The following is a 22,757-nucleotide window of genomic DNA, read 5'->3' on the forward strand; positions in this document are numbered from 1 at the left end:
CTGATATTAAATGTGTCATTAAATAATTATTTGTACATATTCTATACAAGTGCATGTTTAGTTAAATTAGTCTGTAACTGGCTATTATGAAACGTACACTGTAATTTAAAGCGTGACCAATGAGTGCTTTAGTCCAAACAACATTCATTTCATTATCCTCACCCAAGAGAAGCTCCTAAAGCTATCCAGATGCTACCTATGGAGTTTATAATGAAGTGTGATTTGTTTTTTTCCTCCAGGTGTCCATGGTGTTATCAGCCCTGCAGGCCGGTAATAAAGGAACTCAAGCCTGCATAACTGCAGCCAGTTCTGTTTCCGGCATCATCGCAGATCTGGACACCACCATCATGTTTGCTTCAGCCGGCACGCTCAACTCTGAGAACGAGGAGTCCTTCGCTGACCACAGGTGAGACTTTGTTTCTTATCACATTATGAATGTTAGAAATTTTTTGCAAAAATGCGTTATAAAGACTGTGAACTATGAATTGTGGAGTTACACCGTTAAACGTTCATTTCACATTTCTGTGAGGATTATTTGGGCGGGGTTAAAAGATGGCTCAATATAGGTCATTGAAAGTGCTTAAATCGGTTTTATGCAAGAAGTTTTCTATTCCCTGTGTAGTGTAGGATAATATCATAAAATTTCTAGACTTTTTAAGCACACGTGCTAAACTGTTAGCTTTAAATGCTTAGATCTTCTGTATGCAAATGTTGATTCATACCAAAATGCTTTTTTGCATAGTTGTCTTTGACACATGAAAATGTCTCGGGTTACATATGTAACTGTTGTTCCCTGAGAAGGGAACGAGACGCTGCGTCTCCCTTGCCATAGTTACTGCGTCCCTGTAATGCCGTCTTCGGCAATATTTCAGATAGCGATATACTTCCTGGCTCCCGCGTCACCCTGTCTTTGTTGGTAAGTATCACCATTGGTTGAATTTGATATACACATTCAGACGCACTTACCCCTGGAGGCGTCCCCAAAGTGTCACCGCAGTGTTGCAAGCGCGAGGTCCCTCGAAAGGGAACTGTAACAATGTATCTTAAAAGGTAACACGATGTAACCTTGCTCTCACTTGAAATGTGTCCCCACATTTAGTCCTTGAATTTGAGGGTATTGGACCAGGAAAGTCCTTGAAAGGGCCTTCAATTTGAAGTTAACTAAGGTGTGGGAACCCCACAGCTTATTTGAAAGTTAAAGCTGTGGTATCAGCGGGGACAGCGGACATGCCCCCAGCGTTTGAGAGCTTAGATTTATATTAGAGCCAAGATTTTGATAACTTATTTTATTTACTTGGCGGTTTGTTAAATCGTTCAAATTTGTCTGGGTGGTGAATAACAAATTTTTCTGTGGTGGGACAAACTGAGAACAAATTTAATATCGGACTTCACACAGACTTTAAAGTAATAGACCTAAAAAATAAAAACGGGCATCGCATGCTAAACAACTTTGAAGTAGTTCCGAAAACAAAGAAATTGGAAAAACAACAGAATTCTTCCTATTGCCTAGGCTCTTTGGCCATTTTCATTTTATCTTGACATTTCCAATGGCCTGTCCGTGTATTACTTCAGATTTAAATTGTTATTCACCATGCGCTATGAGATTTCCTCTGAAGTCGGCGCAAAAATATCAAACATATTTGATTTCATTTAACTACATGGAGGGTAAAAATTTGGAGTATGTGCCTTTCATGCACTGACATTTTCTGCTAAAAAATCTGACTGACTTCAACTCACTGGCTATGTTTTCATGCACAAAATGTTGTCAATCCGACTGAATTTAACCCTACATTCACATAAGCTACAAAAGTGAACCACACCGAGCGGCACGCACTTGCTTGATGGGCATTCCTTGGCTACACTGCAAAAAATTATTTTCAAGAAAAAAATTCTTAGTATTTTTGTCTTGTTTTCTAAAAATTCTGAAATTAAGATGCTTTTTCTTGATGAGCAAAATGAACCAAGAAAATGAGTCTACAGTAGTTTTTAGATCCAAAATATCAAAGTGATGTTGTGCATAAAACAAGCAAAAAAATCTGTCAATGGGGTAAGCTAATTTTTCTTGAATTTTTCTTGAATTTAGTGTTTAAGAAAAATTTTCAAGATTTTTTTGCTTACCCCATTGGCAAATTATTTTGCTTGTTTTATGCACAAAATCACTTAAATTTGATATTTTTGGTCTAAAAACTAGACTTATTTTCTTGTCGTTTTGCTCATCAAGAAAAAGCATCTTAATTTAAGAATTTTTAAATATTTTTACTGAAAACCAGACAAAAATACTAAGAATTTTTTTCTTGAAAATCATTTTTTGCAGTGTAGTGTCTAAAAGCGCTATCAAAAGTCACTTCAGAGGTATTGTTAAGTTACAAGAACGATGTTTTTGGATTTAAAAGTATTTATTTCTTGATAAAAGTAACAAAATATATTAGATAAAATGCCAAACTTATCCGATATATACAGAAATACGCATTTTCCCCCATCTTGAATTTTTTCTTTGACTCGAGCCTCAGACCTACGTCACGCTTCCACTACACTCCGATTGGCAGTCGCTCTGTCGCATCACGCATCATTTGCATAAAATAGCCTTCTTGTCTATTTTGGCCCCACTTTGCTCGGCGCAGCGGGAAATGAATGGTAGCCTGTCGCTCTGTCTTTTGTAGCTAATGTGACTGGGGCGTGATACAATTGAAGGTTACAACGATACAGTCAGGGATGGGCAGTATTTCAAATACATGTATTTAAAATACGTATTTGAAATACAAAATAGTATTTTGTATTTTGTATTTTAAAGCCTTTGAAAAAACTGAAATGTAATTTGTATTTAAATACATTTAAGATGAGTATTTTTGTATTTTTAAAATACTCAAAATACTTTGAGCCAGTCAACCAGTCAGGGTGCTGTTTTCATGCATCAACTATTTCAGACCAGAGCAGGTAAGCAAATATATCTGTGCAGCTTTTAGTGGACAATAATTGAAAGGTTGGAGTGGGAAAAAAAGCAAGGGCAATTGAATTATTGGGTGTGATGTGATTTGTGTTATTATAACTGTCGCGAAAGGAAATTCAAATTCACACTTGCACATTGGCAGGCAGTTGCACGTTGCACGACTGAGACAGAGTGTGGAACGCTGACAAATAGGCCTACACTTTTGACTTAAAGGAAAACCACAATTTTTAATATTTTACTATGTTCTTACCTCATCTTAGACAAATTAATACATAACTATCTATTTTCAATGCATGGAGGAAGAGCACTTACTTTGCAGCATTTCGACCTCAGCGCGCAGTAACATCTTGACAGGAGTGATGATGTTACTGCGCCAGAGGTTGAAGTGCTGCAAACTAAGTGCTCTTCCGCCATACAATATAGTTCTCATTTTTATTCACTTAAAAATCACGTTTTACTTTGTGCAACCATACTTACTCGTGTAACTACTCATGTAACAGTCTTTGAATGGGGAAAACATGGAAGTGTTTTGTGGCTTCTAAATTCTTCCCTGTTTGGATCCTAAGGAATAAATGGGACTAGGCTAAATGCTAACACATTCATGACACGCGGTGCAAAGATGAAGTGCACATATTGAAAAAAGATAGGCATGTATTCATTCATCTAAGTTGAGGTAAGAACATAGTAAAATATTGAAAAACGGTGGTGTTTTCCTTTAACCTGTTAGCCCTCATTCCATTTTCCGAACCCCCCCCCCCACAAAAACTGTCATAGCCAAACTAAAATAGATACAGTTTATGAAGTCTTTGCACTAAAAGCATGAGTTTGGTCTCATTTGAAAGCAGACACTTGGAAGTTTATTAAGAGGTGAACATTAGTTACTGTCATAATGAAAAAAGTTGTTATAGAGAGCTTAAATTATTCTTTGTTATAAACTCCACCAAACATGTATGAAATATTGTTATGAAAATTTAAATGAAATTGGCCTTGGAGCAATCTAGAAATGCTCTGCAGTTAAAGCCACAGGTCTGACCATGTTCTGTTTTAAATCTGAAGATGATACCTCTAAAACTCTGTATTTTATTAAATGTTTTTTTGGCCCATGTCATGTAAATTTATTTAGAGAAAACAGCAAAAATGCTAAGCTAATGTTTGTTTATTTATATCTCACAACATCCTTTCAGTTTATTGTCCTATTGCTCCGTGTTTTAAACAGACTCATTAAATAAGCATCCGGATGAGTCATTAACAACTTTTAATCCGGGATATGGCTGTCTAAATGTTTATTTTATTATTATTATTAATAATTGCTCATAATTTCTATTTAGTGTTTTATTTCCTCCTTTTGTCTCAATTCACTTTCTTTTTATTAAAGTCCTTTCTTACAAAAAGAAACTTACCTTAAAGAAGCTTTACCAGTCAAAATTATTCCTAGAAACACATATCTCATATCTCCAGACAGCAGTTGTTTACAGAACAGCTAGTACGTTAGCTTAGCATACCATCAAAACACTACAAATAAAAGCATTTATAATAAAACTCACATTATAACATCAAAAGTCGAGTGCTTAAACAATCATGCGTGATCTGATGTGGCTTTGGATCATAAAATAAGACCAAAAAAAAAAAATTTATGTTATTTATGCTGTTAGCTTAGCATAGCATTATAATATACAGTACTGTTATGAAAATAACAGACATAGCGTTAAAAATACAGACAAACCATATATAATCTTAATCGTGTTTATTGTCTCCATGGTTTTAAAACACCAAAACATCTTTATTTGCATGTTATTATAAAAACAGCGATCGCTCGTTGCAGGTCACTGTTCAAGTTCACATCTGACTGACAGCTGCTGCTGAGCTCTGACGTCTTGCTTTATGAAAGTTTTCATATGAGACTTTCAGACTTTAGCGCCCTCCGGCTTCACGTATGAATGAAACAAACTGAGTGTGAATGACTGCAGACTCAAACTTGCTCATATCGCCATATTTGGAATAAAAATGGGTGAAATATTACCCCCACTGCAGAAATTTGAAGTAAACATATAAAAATTGAAGTAATATTTCTCCAAATATGCATACTTTGAATTAAAAGCCCCGATAGATGTTGTTTTATCGAGTGCTTTCATGACGATCACGGAGGAGTATTTTTATCAATGAGTGCGTCTGAGGGTTATATTTCAAATTAAAGGTATGCTCCGTTTTTCATTTTCATAACGCCTGACAAAAATGAAGAAATTACTGTTACTAGGATTCACAGATTAAAATAAAGGTCAAAAACTAAATCTTAAATCAAAACACTTTTTAATGATGTATAGTTGTTTAATGTAAGTACATTTAAACTAACAGTAATTTAAATTATGTAAATAAATAGCTCTTCAGTACATCCACGTCCTCGCGCAGGTTATCAAGTTTTAAAGGCCCTTTCACACGTGACGCGGCAAGTGGTGGAATCAGCACACAGTTGCTGATTTCTTTTTAGCTTTGTGCAGTTGAAGCCTTGTTTACATGTTTGCAATTCACATGGCTCTACTCTACGGCCTGAACCTGATGAACCTGCAGGCTCCTCAGTAAACCTACAAGACTTTTATGCTTGACGTGCTCTCCGTTGTATAATTCTGTAAATAGGGACTTTAAGCAACAGCTGGGAATGAAACGGCTACGGCGACCGTGAGTATGCTGTCACACCGCCGTAGCCAGGAACGTAAAAATCACTAAGCAACCGTAAACAGGACAGGGCAACGCGGCATTAATTCATTTATTGAGAAACTAAAAAATGTCATTTAAAAAAGCAAGAGAAGGCAATTTTTAGATTTAAGCAATACTTGAAAACATTGAATACTTAAAAATCTTTAAAATTAGCTTAAATTTAAATTTTTTAACACATATTATATAAAAGACTTGTGGTACAATCATAAACTGATGCAATTACAATGTCATATGCCATAAAACATAACATTTATTTACACAATCTCTCACGTTGTAGCGACTACGGCAAATCAGCTGTTCTCCTGTAGTAGACCATTACAGTAGAACGTCGCAAAGTAGCAGTTAAATTTGCGCATGCGCAATACAACGCCAGAATGGCGTTGCCGTTTCACCAGAGGCTGTTGCTTAAAGGCCCTAAAGACAGAGGGTGACTCGTGAGTAATTGTTCTCAAAACCATCAAAAAGCAGCGATGAGAGAAAGTAGTTTGCCGAATAATTTGTCAAACACTTGTCTAATGAGAAGTAAATACGTTTAATTTTTTTCACATATAAACTGTTTAGGTTGTGGGTCGATGACACATGAAAAAGTTTTTAGGATGTTTTTATAAAACATCACTTTACTTGAGGGGGTGTTCATGGGGCTGGCGTGGCATATTCGTGATCATGACATGACACGTGTCATGAATATAAAGGGGATTTTATGGACGTTTATGACAACTGTCATTAAGTGTCATTTGTTCAGTTTTGTCATTTTTATTGCAAAGTGTTAATACTCTGTTAAATAGTTTTATAACAGCATAATGAATATTCTTCAGTTCATAATGTTTATTTGACCGAGTATTAATAATATTTGACATAGTATTAGCACTTAATGACATTTAAATCACAGTTTAATGTAACCCACAAAGCTAGGTAGCTTGTTAAGTTTGATAATTATTGTTTATTATTTATAACAAGTTGTGTTGTATTGGTTTATGTGTCAAGTTGTCATAAAAAAGATATCTCAGACAATGTCATCTTTGCATTAAAAATTACATAATTGAGTAAATGACACTTAATGGCAGTTGTCATAAATGTGCATAAAATCTTCTTCATATTCATGACACATGTAATGTTATGATTAGGTGTCATGTCAGTCTTATGAACACCCTTCAAGTAAAGTGTTACCAAGTTTTTTTTCTAGTTTTTTCATTTCCTACAGGGCAGGGGAAAGCAAGTTTCTAAGCAGTTGCACACATCTAAATGCTTTTTGGCATTCAGAAATAGACAGTGATAGATTTCAGCCTAATAGGGATACTTGCACTGAATCACCAATTTCACATGTATTTTGTGTATTTTCAAAATACAAAATACTGTATTTGTATTTAAATACATTTTTCCTCACAGTATTTTGTATTTGTATTTAAATACATTTTTCAACACAGTATTTTGTATTTGTATTTGAAATACATTTCCATGTATTTATGCCCATCTCTGGATACAGTTTACATGCACCCTAAACATTGCAATCTGATTTAAATGTTTGTTAACATGTACATTATATAGAATCCGAATCGAAAGTCTGCGCAAACGCACCGCCAGGGTTGCCAGATTCGCGTATCAAAACTATCCGAATGGACGTTCAAAACTAGCCCAAAAGCACCTCAATGACTGTCCACAGCCCATATATCAATAACTAATCAATGTAATCATTTAATCTTTAACCCACAAAAAAAAAACATGTGGTGGAAACAGTTTAACCAGTAGCCAAAATCTAAACTCGAATCTCTTGTAGAGTTCACGCTTTATCTCTGGATAAAAGTCAAAACTGAGTTAAAGAAAGTTGTTCTTAAGAAGTTTTCAGATATAAGTAATGAAAACACACTTTTCAAAAGGCACGACACTATTTTATTACTTTAAGTAGCCTAATGTTTTAAAAGTATAAATAAACGCTGCAGAATTAAGTACATTGCGTGACCCCATTAACGTTACCTTAATAATGCGTGTTGCTTTTGCCTTGCTATTGCGTGTTTCTGTGAAGAGAATCATTAGCCTGGATGCCAGCCGATCTTAGCCCCGCCCACAAGATTTTGAGAACGGGATGATCGCTCTGGGGTTTCTGCGTTGAGGAGCTACTATGCTAGACCCAAAGCTGGTCGAACCAATCAAATTGTCAGGGCGGGCTTTATACGATGATGGATAGATGATCAACAGTAACATAATGAACCACGTCACCAAAGAGCGCATGTGTTGAATCTGTTTACAACGAAATGGCTGCCACTGGTGAATTCAGATGTGTGGATTCTGACATTGAGTCTGTTCTAAAAGATATTGACAGAGCATTGCTTTTAAAAGAGGAACAGAAAAACGCGAGCAAGGCATTTGTTGATGTTTTTGCCGTCCTTCCTACGGGATTCGGCAAAAGTTGGTCGCAACTGAAATTGATATCACTCGGTGTGCATGACGAGATAGATATAATTAGCGGTCGTTGGCAGCTTCTTTTTGGAAGCCCGGAATCGTGGTTGCTGAATAAGTGGAGGGACATGCTAGGCTCCAATATTTTCAAGCCAACATAATGGGTATCGTCGTGGGTGAAGTTCACCTAACGAACAAATGGTAAGAGATAGTCTTACTGTATGACTTAGTAAATACTTAATGTTGTGATATAAACAAAATGAAGCGGTATCAGACTCAAATTCTGACTAGAATTGAGTATGACAACGTCAGGCTAGAGAATCATGTGATATAAGAGGTAAATATAACAGGTGAACTTGGGGCACAAATGTTCTGCGCATGTGCACAAGGTATTTTTGCATCCGATTTAGAAAATACTATTATACTAAATACTATCGGATTCACGCGTTTACATGCGTACTTTTCTCCTGCAGATCGGATCATAGATCGGAGTACAACACCCCCTTCAATACGATCAAAATTTGATTAAGGTGTTTACGTGGAGACTTTTCAGTTTGATTGAACCATCAATACGATTACAGGTCTCCAGACTGCCACCAAATGGTGGCATTTTGCCACCAGAATTTGAGAGTGTGCCACTGAATTTTACATCCAGTCGCACATGTGCGACCAGTAAATTTGACCTTTTTTTGTGATGTGACACTGAATTTAAAACAGCATGTTGTACTTTCTGCATCTACAGTATCATGAAAGTATTTATTAGTAATACAGTGGAAGTGAGTAGAAATGTGAATATTTGGTTAGCATGTTGATTTACGGTGTGTGCCCCTACATTTTCTGGTTGTGCCCCTAAAATTTTCAGTTGGGGGCCACTGTGCTCCTAGTGAAAAAAGTTAGTCTGGAGCCCTGGATTACAAAAGGATTATTTGGTTGCATGTAAACGTACCTACTGATATCAAAGTGTACAGTAATTGAGTTTCAACACGGTTTATTTGAGAAACAGCAAAAATCATAATTATAAGATGCCAAGTTTAAGGTTGGTAACGGACGTCGTGTGTTTTCCGTGTAGTAGATGTTTCCAGAACACACCACAGTGTTAAACATTTGTTGTTGTTTTTTTGCTCTTCAGGGAGAATATATTGAAAACTGCTAAAGCTCTGGTGGAGGACACCAAGCTGCTTGTTTCTGGTGCTGCTTCGAGCCAGGACAAACTAGCCCAGGCGGCCCAGTCCTCTGCCAAGACCATCACACAGCTCACAGACGTGGTCAAGCTGGGTGCCACGAGCATGGGCTCGGAGGACCCGGAGACACAGGTGCGTGTTTTGCTGTTTGTGCAGCATCTCATTTCATGTGCATTTGGCTCGCAATTATTTTTAGCCTTTTTACGCCCTTTGACAGCATAATGAGAATATAATTTGCTCTTATCTAAAGTATGGTAGTCTGGGCGATAAGCGTGGACGCTGTGGTTTGCTCCGTGTAAGAGCCGTTGGCGCTTGTCATGATTCTGATAAAGACTCCTACTGTCATTTTTGCTGGGGTACTGGGGGAGTGCAATGTATTATGGGATATAAAGCCAATGTCAAGACTAAAGGTGATTCTGATAACGACTTCCTCCCTGTCTCTCTCGCTCTCAGGTGGTTCTGATAAACGCAGTTAGAGACGTTGCTAAAGCTTTGGCTGAGCTGATTAGCGCCACCAAATGTGCCTCGGGCAAGGCAGCGGATGACCCTTCTATGTACCAGCTGAAGAGTGCTGCCAAGGTATTGTGTGTGTGTGTGCTTAGTAATGGTCGTATCTTATGTTAGTGGCTATCACATTGTGTGTACGCCTGGCTAACAGCTGGCCCCGTCTTTTATTTTCTTGGCTGAGCTCTGTCATCTCGTTCTTTGCCTGCTGTCATCTTAGCGTGTGGCCACAATTGGAGGCTTAACTTACAGTGATGTTTATCACAGTGCGGCCATGTGTGTGACCCAATGGCCACACTGCAGGGATCAAAGCCATGCTGCGTTTGAGTGCAATATAGGTACAATTTCATCCTCTTTCTCTTATTTTGACCATCTTCCCTCCACTTCGTCTACAGTAGCAAAGCATTAATGATTAACTGCGTAAAGCTAATTAAAAGAAAATTAAAATGGCACTTGTTGATTTTCTTCGCAGCTATTCTGTGGATCAGTGCACAGAGTTTATCATATTTAGCGCTGGAATTTTCCCCAGGCCTGTACGAGAAGAAATTTGATGGCAATTTGTTTTTATACTTTTCCTAATCACTTTCATTCACTTTTTCTGTTAAACCTCTGGGATCAACCTTCACATGCGTACAAAATGGTGTTTTGTTTGACATACTTATAATGAGACTGTGACGCCCCTGTGACCTTTACACTGATTTCCTTTTTAACATTCTTTCAACATATGGTAACTTCACATGATCTGGGGTTTCCCCTTAAGCATTCATTGTTTTTTGTGTGTGCAAGTTTATAGTAATGGTGGCAACCCCAAAAGGCTAGTGTTAGGCCCGCTTTTGTTTTCCTGGGTTTTCCCCTTTGTTCCTCTTATATTTAAAATGTTGCCTAAAATAAGGCTATGATCCATTACAGACATCATCTGTGGTCCATGTCAGAGCCTTTCCTGCTGTTTTGTTTCAGATTAAAGAGAGTTTCTACATAAACCGTTTTAGGAGACAGGCACACTTTGAGTGTGAGATATCCTATTGAAAATGTTTTGGCTGTATTGAGGCATCAAGCTAAAAAATGTCCAATGGTTATCATCACAGTTTGCCTGAACTGTTTGTACCAGCAACAATTTTGGATATTTTAGCAAGCTAGTCAATTATAGTGTACCAGATGGGATCCTTTTAAAAAAATTATTGCATTTCATTGCAGCTGTAAATTGTCAATTATAAGGCTAAATGGATCAAATGAACTAAAAGGTTTGACCTCTCTTATTTCTTCTAATATTCAAGGTAATGGTGACCAACGTAACATCTCTACTGAAGACTGTAAAAGCGGTAGAGGACGAGGCCACTCGCGGGACGAGAGCGTTGGAAGCCACTATTGAGTGCATCAAACAGGAACTTACAGTACGAAGTATTTTTTGGCACTGTTTACACTTTAGATCAAGATGTCTTAGTAATCCAATTGCCAGTGGTTTAATTTTCACCTTCCATGTGCCTGAATATTGAGGGGAGGGGTCTCTGGTTGTCGCATACATCAGTCATTGCATCACTGTGTCTGAATCATACCAGCTCACCTATCTCTAACGGTCTTATCTAGCAAAACGATTGTCATTTTCGACAAAAAAATAAAAATTTTACTTTTTAAACCACAACTTCTCGTCTTCCACTTCTCAACTGAACAAAGAATGGCATAACCATCTTGGATGACACGGGGGTGAGTAAATTATCAAGATTATTTTCTATGAAAGTGGAGTGATCCTTTAACATCAGGTGTAAACGCCAATCTCAAACACATACTAGACTCCTTCCAAGAAATGTTTTCAACTCTTAAGCTCCTGAGGCTAGTCTCTACATTGGAAATGTCAATGATGTTATGTTCATTTTGATCTTAATTAAAGATATGCAAATACGGTCTCTGTGTATCTGGCCTCGAATTAGCACCAATTAGGTCCAGCCTAATTAGCTTCAGCCCAGACCAGAGTAAACCCCATCCATCTGTGATATGAACTGGTAATACAGAGGGGAATACCGTGTGAACATTCGCCTGTTCTCCACCTGCTCCTCGTTCTCCTTCTCTCGTGGGCATCTCAAATCCACTTATCGGATAGTGGGATATGAAGACGAGATTTTCTCTTGTTTGTTTAAATGCATTTAATGCTTCTGTTATCAAAGGCACATCAGATAGCTTCGGGAAGGAAATTCAGTAAGCCTGATTATTATTGTATAAGCAAACAAATAAAGATGAACCTGTGTAAGCTCCTCTCATGTATTAAATGATGTTGCGTAGAAGTTAAAGATCCAGTGTGCTGTCCAGAAGGTTTTGGTTTGAACCAACACACTAGGCTCATACAACAAAAGTAATGTGAAAATAAAGTCTAAAGATGTTCTTTAAATTATTTACAAGATCACTTATTTAGATGGATGCATTTATGTATAAAAATGTTACCGAAGTTTGGTTTTGCCTCACTGTTGCATCATCTGCTTTCCAGGTTTTCCAGTCCAAGGACGTTCCGGAGAAATCCACCACCCCGGAAGAGTTCATTCGCATGACCAAGGGCATCACCGTAGCGACAGCCAAAGCTGTGGCAGCAGGCAACTCTGCCCAGCAGGAAGATGTGATATCCACTGCCAACCTGAGCCGCAAAGCCATTACCGAGATGCTCACCACCTGCAAGGTGCTTATACACGCATGCTGACCGACTGCAAGGCCTTGAACCGCATACACAACTATGTGTTAATACCATAAATGTTTGTTAGGCTGGCACAAACACTTTTTTGTGTACATTTGAATACTCCACAATGATCTGTCCTACTTGATACGCCATCTAGTGTGGTGTTGATATAATGCATGTGCCATTGTGCACCAGTGAACCAATTTAATTTAAAGGGACACTCCACTTTTTTTGAAAATATGCTAATTTTCCAGCTTCCCTAGAATTAAACATTTGATTTTTGCCCTTTTGGAATCCATTCAGCCGATCTCCGGGTCTGGTGGTACCACTTTTAGCAGAGCTAAGCATAGTCCATTGAATCTGATTGGACCATTTGGCATTGCGGTCAAAAATGACCGGAGAGTTTCGATATTTTTCCTATTTGAAGCTTGGCTCTTCTGTAGTTACGTCGTGTACTAAGACCGATGGAAATTAAACGCTGCAATTTTCTAGGCAGATATAGCTAGGAACTATACTCTCATTCTGGTGTAAAAATCAAGGACTTTTCTGCCGTAACATGGCTGCAGCAGGCGCAATGATATTACGCAGCAGCCGAAAATAGTCCCCTTGGTTACTTTCAATAGCAGGGGACTATTTTCGAACAGTGCGTAATATCACTATGCCTGCTGCAGCCATGTTACAATAATAGGAAAAATATCGAAACTCTTTGGTTATTTTTTAGCGCAATGCTAATGGTCTAATCAGATTCAATGGATTGTGCTAAGCTATGCTAAAAGGGGTACCACCAGACCCGGAGATTGGCTGAATGGATTCCAAAACTGTAAAAATCAAATGTTTAACTCTAGGGGAGCTGGAAAATGAGCATATTTTCAAGAAAAGTGGATTGTCCCTTTAATAAAGCCAAAGCTAGAAAACGTACGAAAATTAACCATATTTTTAGGCAAAACTGTTTATCTAGTAAACCATGGTTATTTTGTGGTAGCCATTATTTAACTCTACTGTAGTAATCATGTTTTTTTTTTCAACTGTGGTAAAACCATGGTTAATTTTCATATGGAAATCAAGTATATCAACATAAAAAAACCTGCTTTGGCAATAATATTGCAGCGCTAAGAAACCGAATCCTGTTTTTTGATGTAATATGAATCAACACGGTGTGATTTAGGAGGTCACGTCTGGTAAATATGCATCTGTGTTTATCAGCAAGCCGCGTACCACCCGGAAGTAAGCATAGATGTGAGGAATAAAGCACTTCTCTATGGTATCGAGTGCACCACCGGATACATCGACCTGCTAGAACACGTTCTGCTCGTGAGTGTTTACTTCAGTGACTTTTATCATAAGCTGAGTTTATCCATGCGGTCGTAACTATATGTGTCCACTCCAGGTCCTGCAAAAACCCACTGCCGAACAGAAACAGCAGTTGGCCACGCTGTCCAAAAAAGTGGCCGGCTCGGTCACAGAGCTCATTCAGACTGCCGAAGCCATGAAAGGTGAGCAAGCACACACAATAACCAATACAGTTTATCTTAATTTAAATTATGTGCTTAGAATTAAAAGCTTATGTGTTCCTAAAGCTTAATTGGTAGTAAGCACCACAAAGGTCATGGGTTCGAACCCCAAAACACATATTGATAAAATGTACACTTTGGATGAAAGCATCTGCCAAATGCATAAATGTAAGACTACTTTCTAACTAATAACTAAAAGTATAATATAAACATCTGACCTGTCATTTAAAGGTGCAATGTGGGACTTTTAGTAGGATCTCTTAGCAGAAATGCATTATAATATACATAACTATATTATCAGTGGTGTACCTTACAAAATAACCTGTATTGTTTTTATTACCTTAGACTGAGCCGTTTTTATCTACATATACTGCGGGTCCCCTTACATGGAAGTCGGGACCATGTTTCTACAGTAGCCCTAAACGGACAAACTGCTCAATAGAGCTTGTTTTTCACTACGTTATCTCAGACAGTGTTTCTCCTGTGGTGGTCACCATAGCTTCACTATACATTTCGAAAGCGAGGGGTTAGCGGTGGACTGAGCCGATGGTTGCAATTCACAATCTCACCCCTAGATGTTGCTAAAAGTCCCACATTGCACATGTTAACAACATGTATTTAGTTTTTAAAGGTGCAGTGTGTAATCTTAAAAATAATCTCTTTGACAGAAATGCTAAATAATATAAAAAACTAAATTATTAGGGGTGTATAAAGACCTTTTTATAATGAACCATTATGTTTTATTACCTTAGAATAAGACGTTTTTATCTACATACACAGAGGGTCTCCTTACGTGGAAGTCACCATTTTGTTCCGCCATGTTTCTACAGAAGCCCTTAACTGGCAAACTTTTTTTACTAAGTTGTCTTCGTCGATAACATGTTTTTTCCGGTCGCGGCTATCGTAGCTTCTTCATGCGTTTCAAAAGCGAGGGGTGAGCAATGGACTGAGTCTTTGGTTGCAACTCCCCACCTTACCACTAGATGCTGCTAAAACTTACACACTGCACCTTTAAAATGCAATTATTATATGAAAACGTTTATAAGGGGAGATCCCAAAAATTCTGTGTTGTTTTCGGATTCTCTTCGGGTCTGGTAATATATTAGTTTGAGAGCTAATATGGCCAAATTGAAGGTGAATTGAGCAGTATTAGTGCAGGTTTAATAGAGCCATTGGTGTGATGGCACTCTTTAGCTCTTTTTTATGACGCTGTTGTTTTCTCTTTCTCTGCCACAGATGGAGGTGAGTATGATACACATACTTTTGTTCATCTCCAATGTCCGGCCACACACACACACACAGACAGGAATTTATAAAATGAACTGAATTCCCTCAGGTTGAACATAATCCTTCAACAGATTTTCTCCATCTGTTTAAAGCCGTTGAAAGCAAACAGACATTTTAAATGCGTTCTGTACGCCTATTAACACAAAGATGAAGAAATCATTCATTTATAATTGTGAGTGTAAGAAATAATTACAGAACTGGAAAGGTTTTTAATGAGATACATTTGCATTTTAGTCCAAAATAAATTAAAATAGGTGTGTACCGGTGGGGGTTGGGGAGCGTACACCTACAAATTAATATAACTATAATAAATAATTTTTTTTGGTCTAGAAGCCTAATCTTAGTCTTGTTTTAGTGCTGCATAACGATTAATCGCGATTAATCTATTGCAGAATAAAGGTTTTTGTTTACGTCATATATTTGTGTGAACTGTGAATAATAATAATAATAATTATGTATATATAAATATGCACACATGCATGTATAATTTTAAGAAAAAATATATATTTATATATTAAGTATTTATATATAATATAAATTATATACAAATGTATATACACATGTAAACATTTCTTAAATATATACATGCATAAGTGGATATTTATTTATACAACGTTATTATTCACAGTACATACACATTTATGATGTAAACAAAAACCTTTATTCTGCAATAGATTAATCGCGATTAATCGTTATGCAACCCTATCTTGTTTTAAAAATAGTGTCTGGAGGTGAAAATATTAAATAAAAAATGTGTTTTACATTAAATAATAATTAAAAATAATGCAATAAAATATATATTTTATACATAAAGTTTTCACAAAAATTAGGTTTATGTAACACTTTTAGTGGTCTTACCAACAACGGCAACTAAGTGTTGACGGTTTGCTGCATACTCTTCTCGCAAATTAATACATTACTGTCACAGCTTTATTACTGCTAAAAGGTTTTGAAATATGAAAACAACATTCTTAGACTTTTCCAACGATATATAATTTGTTGTGATAGATAAAAATTGACATGCCAAATTTTGAAGTAAACTCAGGTGTCCCACACAGGACAAGGGGTTAATACTTTAAATGAAGCCAAGTATATCCCAAATTCACTTTGGTAATCCTATAAATGTAAAACACTAGCTACGTTTACATGGACACATTTTGCCTCCATCGGATTAAAATCCTTCCGATTAATAAATCCTATCATAGCGTTTACATGAACACTTAATAATGTGATCGGATTGATGTGCGTGTTTATATGACACAAGATTTACATCAGATTTGATCATTTGACATGCGCACATTGCACAAATATAGTTTCACGCTGTTTCAAGATTTGCTTTGTGCCTCACTGATTATAAAGCAGCAGCGTATTTTACTTCACGCGGTGCTGCAGAGACCGTTCGCGAGAGCGAGTCCAAACACACGCGTTTGTGGATCAGAGAATAAATCATGGACTGACCGGACAACGCTGTCTTGCATCACTTTATGGGGAATTGGACGGATAATAGGAACAAGATTAACAAGACAATCACGTCTTGTGACTTCATTCAACAAAACAAACTCGAGTTATTTGCGTCACATGTCATTAGGGCAATTCTACGTCATTGAACGTGTGCATATGCTCCACACTCCCGTCCTGTAGGTGGCGGAAATGCACCTTTCAGTGCGTTTGCCAACCGCCATTAAAAAAAGAAAAGATGGCACATGCGCAGAGCATCCCAGTTTCAGTTATCCATCCGATCAAGTGTATACATGTCATTTTGAGCGGATTACAAACGGTATAAACCACCCCTAACAAGCGGATTCGATTTTTAATCAGATTGGCACGTTTTAGTCCGATTGAGGTGTTTACATGGAGCATTTTTATTCAGATTGATCATTTAAACGGATTACAAATGTCCATGTAAACGCAGCTAGTGATTTTTAATATGAATGCTTTAGCTTAAAGGGATAGTTCACACAAAAATTTTAATTCTGTCCTTATTTTCTCACCTTCAAATTGTTCAAAACATGTATAAATATCTTTGTTTTTGTTTTCTTTTTGCTGAACACAAATGAAAAGCAGATCTGGGGCACCATTGACTTCCATAGTTGGAGAAAATAATACTATGGAAGTAAATGGTGCCTCTGATCTTTTTGGTTACAAACATTCTTCAAAATATCTTCCTTTATGTTCCACAGAACTAAAAAAAAACAAAAGATTTTTGGGTGAACTATCCCTTCAAGGTTGCTTAACTCTTTCCCCTCCATTGACGAGTTTTCTCGTCAATTAAGAGAAAACATTTGCATTAAAAGAAGTGTTACCCAAATATAAAAAACTGAAGCAAAAAAAGTTATATTTACTAAATTTAAACTCTGTGTATGTTTTGATAATCGTTCTGAATCTGATCTCCAACAAAATTCCTTCACAAAAATGCAATTGTTTTAGCTTTTAGCTAAAAAAAACATTTTTAAAGAAAAATACCCATATTTAAGAGTTTATAAGCAGAGAAAAAATATAGATAGGATGAAAGTTTTTTCCATTTTGTTTGTTTGGTTGTTTGTTTGTTCGAAAGCAGAGGGTCTGTTCTTTCATTTGATATTATTTGTATGTTTATATATTTTTAGAAGAAAATGTATCTGGAAGGCATTTTGTGAAACTTTTGTGAAAATCACAAAAAAAGGCAACTTTTCAAAATACTGCTGGCAGGGAATGAGTTAACGGTTTCTTGTGGTGCAATGTGATTTTGTTGCTACAAATGTCATTCTGTCATGCTTTCTTTTAGCTGTGCCTTTAGACCATGTGATCACATTTCCACCCATCCGTATTATACATGTGTTGAGTGAATGTTGGTCATGTTTGTCCATCATCTCAGGTTCTGAATGGGTGGACCCAGAAGACCCCACTGTGATAGCGGAGACGGAGCTCCTGGGTGCCGCTGCGTCCATCGAGGCCGCGGCCAAGAAACTCGAGCAGCTGAAGCCCAGAGCCAAGCCAAAGGTATTCATCTGTTCATTCTTACTCTCGCCACAACACCACATGGTATTCAGACACATGTAAATAGCCACAATGAGACCACCAACAAAACATGTGTCAGATCCACTGGATTTTGTCATTTCGAAGGGCTTGGTCATAAGATTTTTTAACATTTTGGATATGGGTAGCTGTATGATATCTTTGGGAAGTAGCTTTTTGTCTTGTTCCTTTTTTGTGATTATATTTCACATATATGGCAACGTCTGGTGTGCTATACTAAAAGTGCACTTGTTGTTATTGCGCTCCCATCATTTTCCATCCTGCATCTCAATTATTCAACATTTTGAAGTTTTGTTTTACAACGTGTTGATCTCTTAGCCGGTCGGTCTGTATGTCATCTCCAAGAAGGTGGTCAGCACTTTCCAGCAAGGCTTTTCCCTGGAGCTGTTTTATTGTTTCATCCATCTGTATTATAGCTCCACTGTCAGTGATGCTTCACATCCATTCACATTTCGCCTCACAAAGCAAAAACTTTTACCCCTCCCGGGCGTATCAGTGACTTCTCTGTAGCGAAATCACAAAGCAAACTTATCATCTTATCAGCCACAGGCCAAACACCATATGGAGAAATAACTCTCTAATAACTATGTGTTATTGTTTCAGGGTAAAAATATTCATAAAGCGATATTGCATTGCTCAATATGAAGTCTCGGGGTGCTCATTATGCTTCTTCTTGGTAACATTAAGACAAAACTTAAAGATACTGACAATATCAACCATTTCTTACCATCAAAAATGTGTCTGTCTGTCTCGTTCCTCATTTCATAACTTTTCCCACACATTGTTGTTAAGTCAGTGCTGTATGCATTTGACTGATGCTTTTATCCAAAATCGCATTCAAGCTATACATTTTAAGAGCAAACTCGTGCGCTCCAAAATTAAGCTAAAGAGTCACTGGTGCTCCTTTTCGCCCCTGGAGTGTCTTTGGCTGCTCTCCTTAATATATCTACATTCCTTACATCCTCTCCAGAGCTCCCTCCTCTATCAATCCTTGTTTGTTCCCGCGCTATCCCAGCATGTCTCCCGTTCACCTCGTCCTCTCACGCTCTCCTCTCTTCCCCATGTTCTGGAGGTGAGGTAAACCCGGAAGCCTTTCTGCAGGGCTCTGTTTGATATGTTTGATATATTAGGTTGTTATTCTGTCCAACTATATATCAAACATATTCCTACAGTGTCCCGCTCTATCTCCAGACTTGTGTTTGTCGTATGTCATGAGCGCGTGTGCTTTTTTGTGGACTTGGACAGATCTGTTTGCAAAGATGGCTGGTGAGGGTGCGTCTTTGTAGAACTGTGTTTGTTCTGACCGGGTGGGTTCTGAATAATGTAAACCTGAATTGTTGTTATAGCACCTCCAGACCACTAGGTGTCACCCTGAGATCACTTTGTCAAAGTCACTACTTTCAGAAATGCATACTATTATTGTTATACTTCTACTATAAGCATATAGTATGCAATTTGTGTACAGTATGTAAATTTTTTGTAAGCATATACGGTAATACGCATTTTTTAAACTTATGCTACAGAGCACACTGCATGGAGATATATATATATAATATATATATATATATATATATATATATATATATATATATATATATATATATATATATATATATATATATATATATATATATATATATATATATATATATATATATATATTTGTGCATAGATATTGCATACTACAAAATGGTACAGATAGCATGCTGGCATTATTCTTTCTGGCATCAAGTATGTGTCAGATCTGTTAGCAAAAATTAAGTCTTAATTTTTTATATTTAATTGTGATTAAAAGTAATATCATGGTAATATCGTCATGGTTTCATGACTTACAGCATCAATCGTCACTGAGCTGCTCCTTTCCTGTTGTGTCCACAGCAAGCCGATGAGTCTCTGGACTTCGAGGAGCAGATCCTGGAAGCAGCCAAGTCGATTGCCGCGGCAACCAGCGCTCTGGTCAAATCAGCATCGGCCGCTCAGAGAGAGCTTGTGGCCCAGGGCAAGGTACCAAAATCAGACGCACCGATAATTTTCTGGTTAAATACAGATTATTTATACATTTTATCCTCGTGGTGTTTTATGTAGGTGGGCTCCATCCCCGCCAACGCAGTAGATGATGGCCAGTGGTCCCAGGGTCTAATTTCAGCTGTAAGTTTTATGTATCTTCTCATATCAACATCTATCTATAAATCTATCTATATCTAAATAACTGGCGTCCTTTTCTCTGTCAGGCCCGGATGGTTGCTGCAGCTACCAGTAACCTTTGCGAGGCTGCTAACGCTTCGGTTCAGGGTCACGCCAGCGAGGAGAAGCTCATTTCTTCAGCCAAACAGGTGGCGGCTTCCACGGCTCAGCTACTGGTGGCCTGTAAGGTCAAAGCTGATCAGGATTCAGAGGCCATGAGAAGACTGCAGGTTACTATTACTCACATACAAAACAATGTGTTTTGTCTAACTGTTGTGTCACCATTCCATTTTGTGCCGAATGGTTTGATATCGTGTCGTGCCATCTTTTATCGCGTCACTGTGCCACCATATTTGCAACACCTTCAGGTAGAGGTCTTCTCGGGTCTGAAGAGATGTACCCGAAATGATCCAAATAACTTTTTACCCGAACCCGACGTGCATAAATCTTTTTTTCTTTAAAGAAAGACCTGTCCAGAGACAAACCCGAGAAAATATTTTTTTTAACCTGACTGGACCCGAATATGGGGTCGGGGGCCACAGGGGGGCCTCAGCAGACTTCCAAGGGGGCCTCAAGATGACTTTAATTATTAAAAATTGGACAAAACAAGCATTTAAATAAAATGTAAATACAAAAATGTACTGTATGTGGAAAATTATGTGTTTTTTGAATGCAAACACATTGTATCATACCAAATGTAAGGAATAATTGATGACGGGCCATTGAATTATAAGAAAATAATGCACACCAAGGTGGTAATGCGGCACGACGCGACCGGAGGTGTGCAATTTTTTTCAAATAATTCAAAGGACCGGAGTCAATTATTCCGCTTATACCACGGTTACCACAAAACTTGCTCTGGTGCCTATTTTTAAGACATTTGACAAGTTAGGTGTGCGGTTTACAGAAAAATAATCAACACCCATAGAACATTTCTCAGCCAATCAGAATGCAGCATTCAACAGACCCGTGGTATAAACACAAAATAACATTGTTTTTTAGCAATAAAATAGGTGCACTTTAACATACGGGTCAGATTTTTGAATAAAAGGGTTACGCCACGAGAACGGTTTGGTACGTAAAGTTTCTTTTGCGATTTCACAATAGATTTTTTCCTTATTTTTGTCTTTGTTGTGTGCGCAGGCTGCTGGTAATGCAGTCAAACGAGCATCCGACCACCTGGTGAAGGCTGCGCAAAAAGCGGCTTTCGACAAAGCCGAAGATGACAGCGTCGTGGTTAAAACGAAATTTGTGGGAGGAATCGCTCAGGTGAGACTTCTTTCTGAATCAGATTCTCAGTCACACACGTCCACATTGCTTCTATTAATAAAACATTCAGAGCTTCATTTTGGATGCACAAGGACATGACTGGGATTTTGTCCACAGCTGGCATCTTACATTGGCTCAGTGTTTCTCCAGCTAATTTTTCTGTTTCATCCCAGATGCACATTCATTAAAGTCTGTGTGTATTCAAAGCTTTCTTTCTCACAGATATTCAGAATGTGTCATCTTGAAAAGGCATTTTTTACATGTTAGTTGGGTCAGTGACAAAAACGGTTTGGCAAGATGAGAAATTCAAAAATCGTTTTAAAAAACTTGTTTGTAAAAGCATGCATCAGGTTTATTTCAATGCACATAGTGTATTTATGTTAATTTTATGCAATAAAAAATTATATTTGCACAATTTTTATGAAAGTTAAGACTGAATGGACCTGAAAATGTCAAATGGTGTAACCGCCAATTGCGCCAAAAAATGAGAAATATTAAATATTTTATCCACTTTGATGGCATGTAAGCGTAATCATCAAAAAAACTAAAATCATTTTAAAATATTTTATTATCATTTTATTATCATTATCATTTTATTATTAATAATTTTATTAGTTATTTCTGAATGTAAATTTTAATGCGTATTTGTAATATTTGTCCTGACATATGCTGAAAACAGCTCTGTTTTCTAAATAATCTTTGACAAATGATTTAAAAATGTATGTAAAAAAATTATAATACACTAAACTAGATTTTTTTATTAATATATTTAGATTTTCATTAAAAAAATACTAGTTACACCAATTGACACAGACCGGTTTCACAACAATGACATTTTTGCAATTATCGCCCAAATATTCTTTACATTTTTTTAACCCTTTTGCATTTAATTGAACCATATTACGGACACAAAATACTAAACGTCACGTCATTGACCCAGATATCATTTAATTGTGTGTGTTAATACTGGAATCATGGCTTTTCTCACTGAATCAGCCCTTTTTCTGAAGGCCAGGTCCTATTAAATATCTTGAATCCACAAATATGTTTCTCTCTTTGGAAAATAGCTGGAGATCCACGCTGCAAAAAGTCTT

General features: G+C 37.2%; 1 protein-coding gene across 3 annotated transcripts in view; it reads left to right on the plus strand.

The window, feature by feature from the left end:
- Positions 1-22,757, plus strand: part of tln2b (talin 2b) — a 170,519-nt gene that overhangs the window by 143,139 nt on the left and 4,623 nt on the right. For all 3 annotated transcript variants that reach the window (XM_073868820.1, XM_073868821.1, XM_073868822.1), the window contains exons 45-56: positions 240-406; positions 9,183-9,366; positions 9,688-9,813; positions 11,013-11,129; positions 12,215-12,400; positions 13,601-13,708; positions 13,785-13,890; positions 18,050-18,174; positions 20,089-20,214; positions 20,296-20,358; positions 20,442-20,624; positions 21,538-21,663. In XM_073868820.1, coding sequence (XP_073724921.1) covers positions 240-406; positions 9,183-9,366; positions 9,688-9,813; positions 11,013-11,129; positions 12,215-12,400; positions 13,601-13,708; positions 13,785-13,890; positions 18,050-18,174; positions 20,089-20,214; positions 20,296-20,358; positions 20,442-20,624; positions 21,538-21,663 — 1,617 coding nt within the window. The remainder of the gene's footprint in view (positions 1-239; positions 407-9,182; positions 9,367-9,687; positions 9,814-11,012; positions 11,130-12,214; positions 12,401-13,600; positions 13,709-13,784; positions 13,891-18,049; positions 18,175-20,088; positions 20,215-20,295; positions 20,359-20,441; positions 20,625-21,537; positions 21,664-22,757) is intronic.

Source organism: Misgurnus anguillicaudatus, chromosome 6 (genome assembly GCF_027580225.2).
Source record: "Misgurnus anguillicaudatus chromosome 6, ASM2758022v2, whole genome shotgun sequence".
Classification (NCBI taxonomy): Eukaryota; Metazoa; Chordata; class Actinopteri; order Cypriniformes; family Cobitidae; genus Misgurnus; species Misgurnus anguillicaudatus.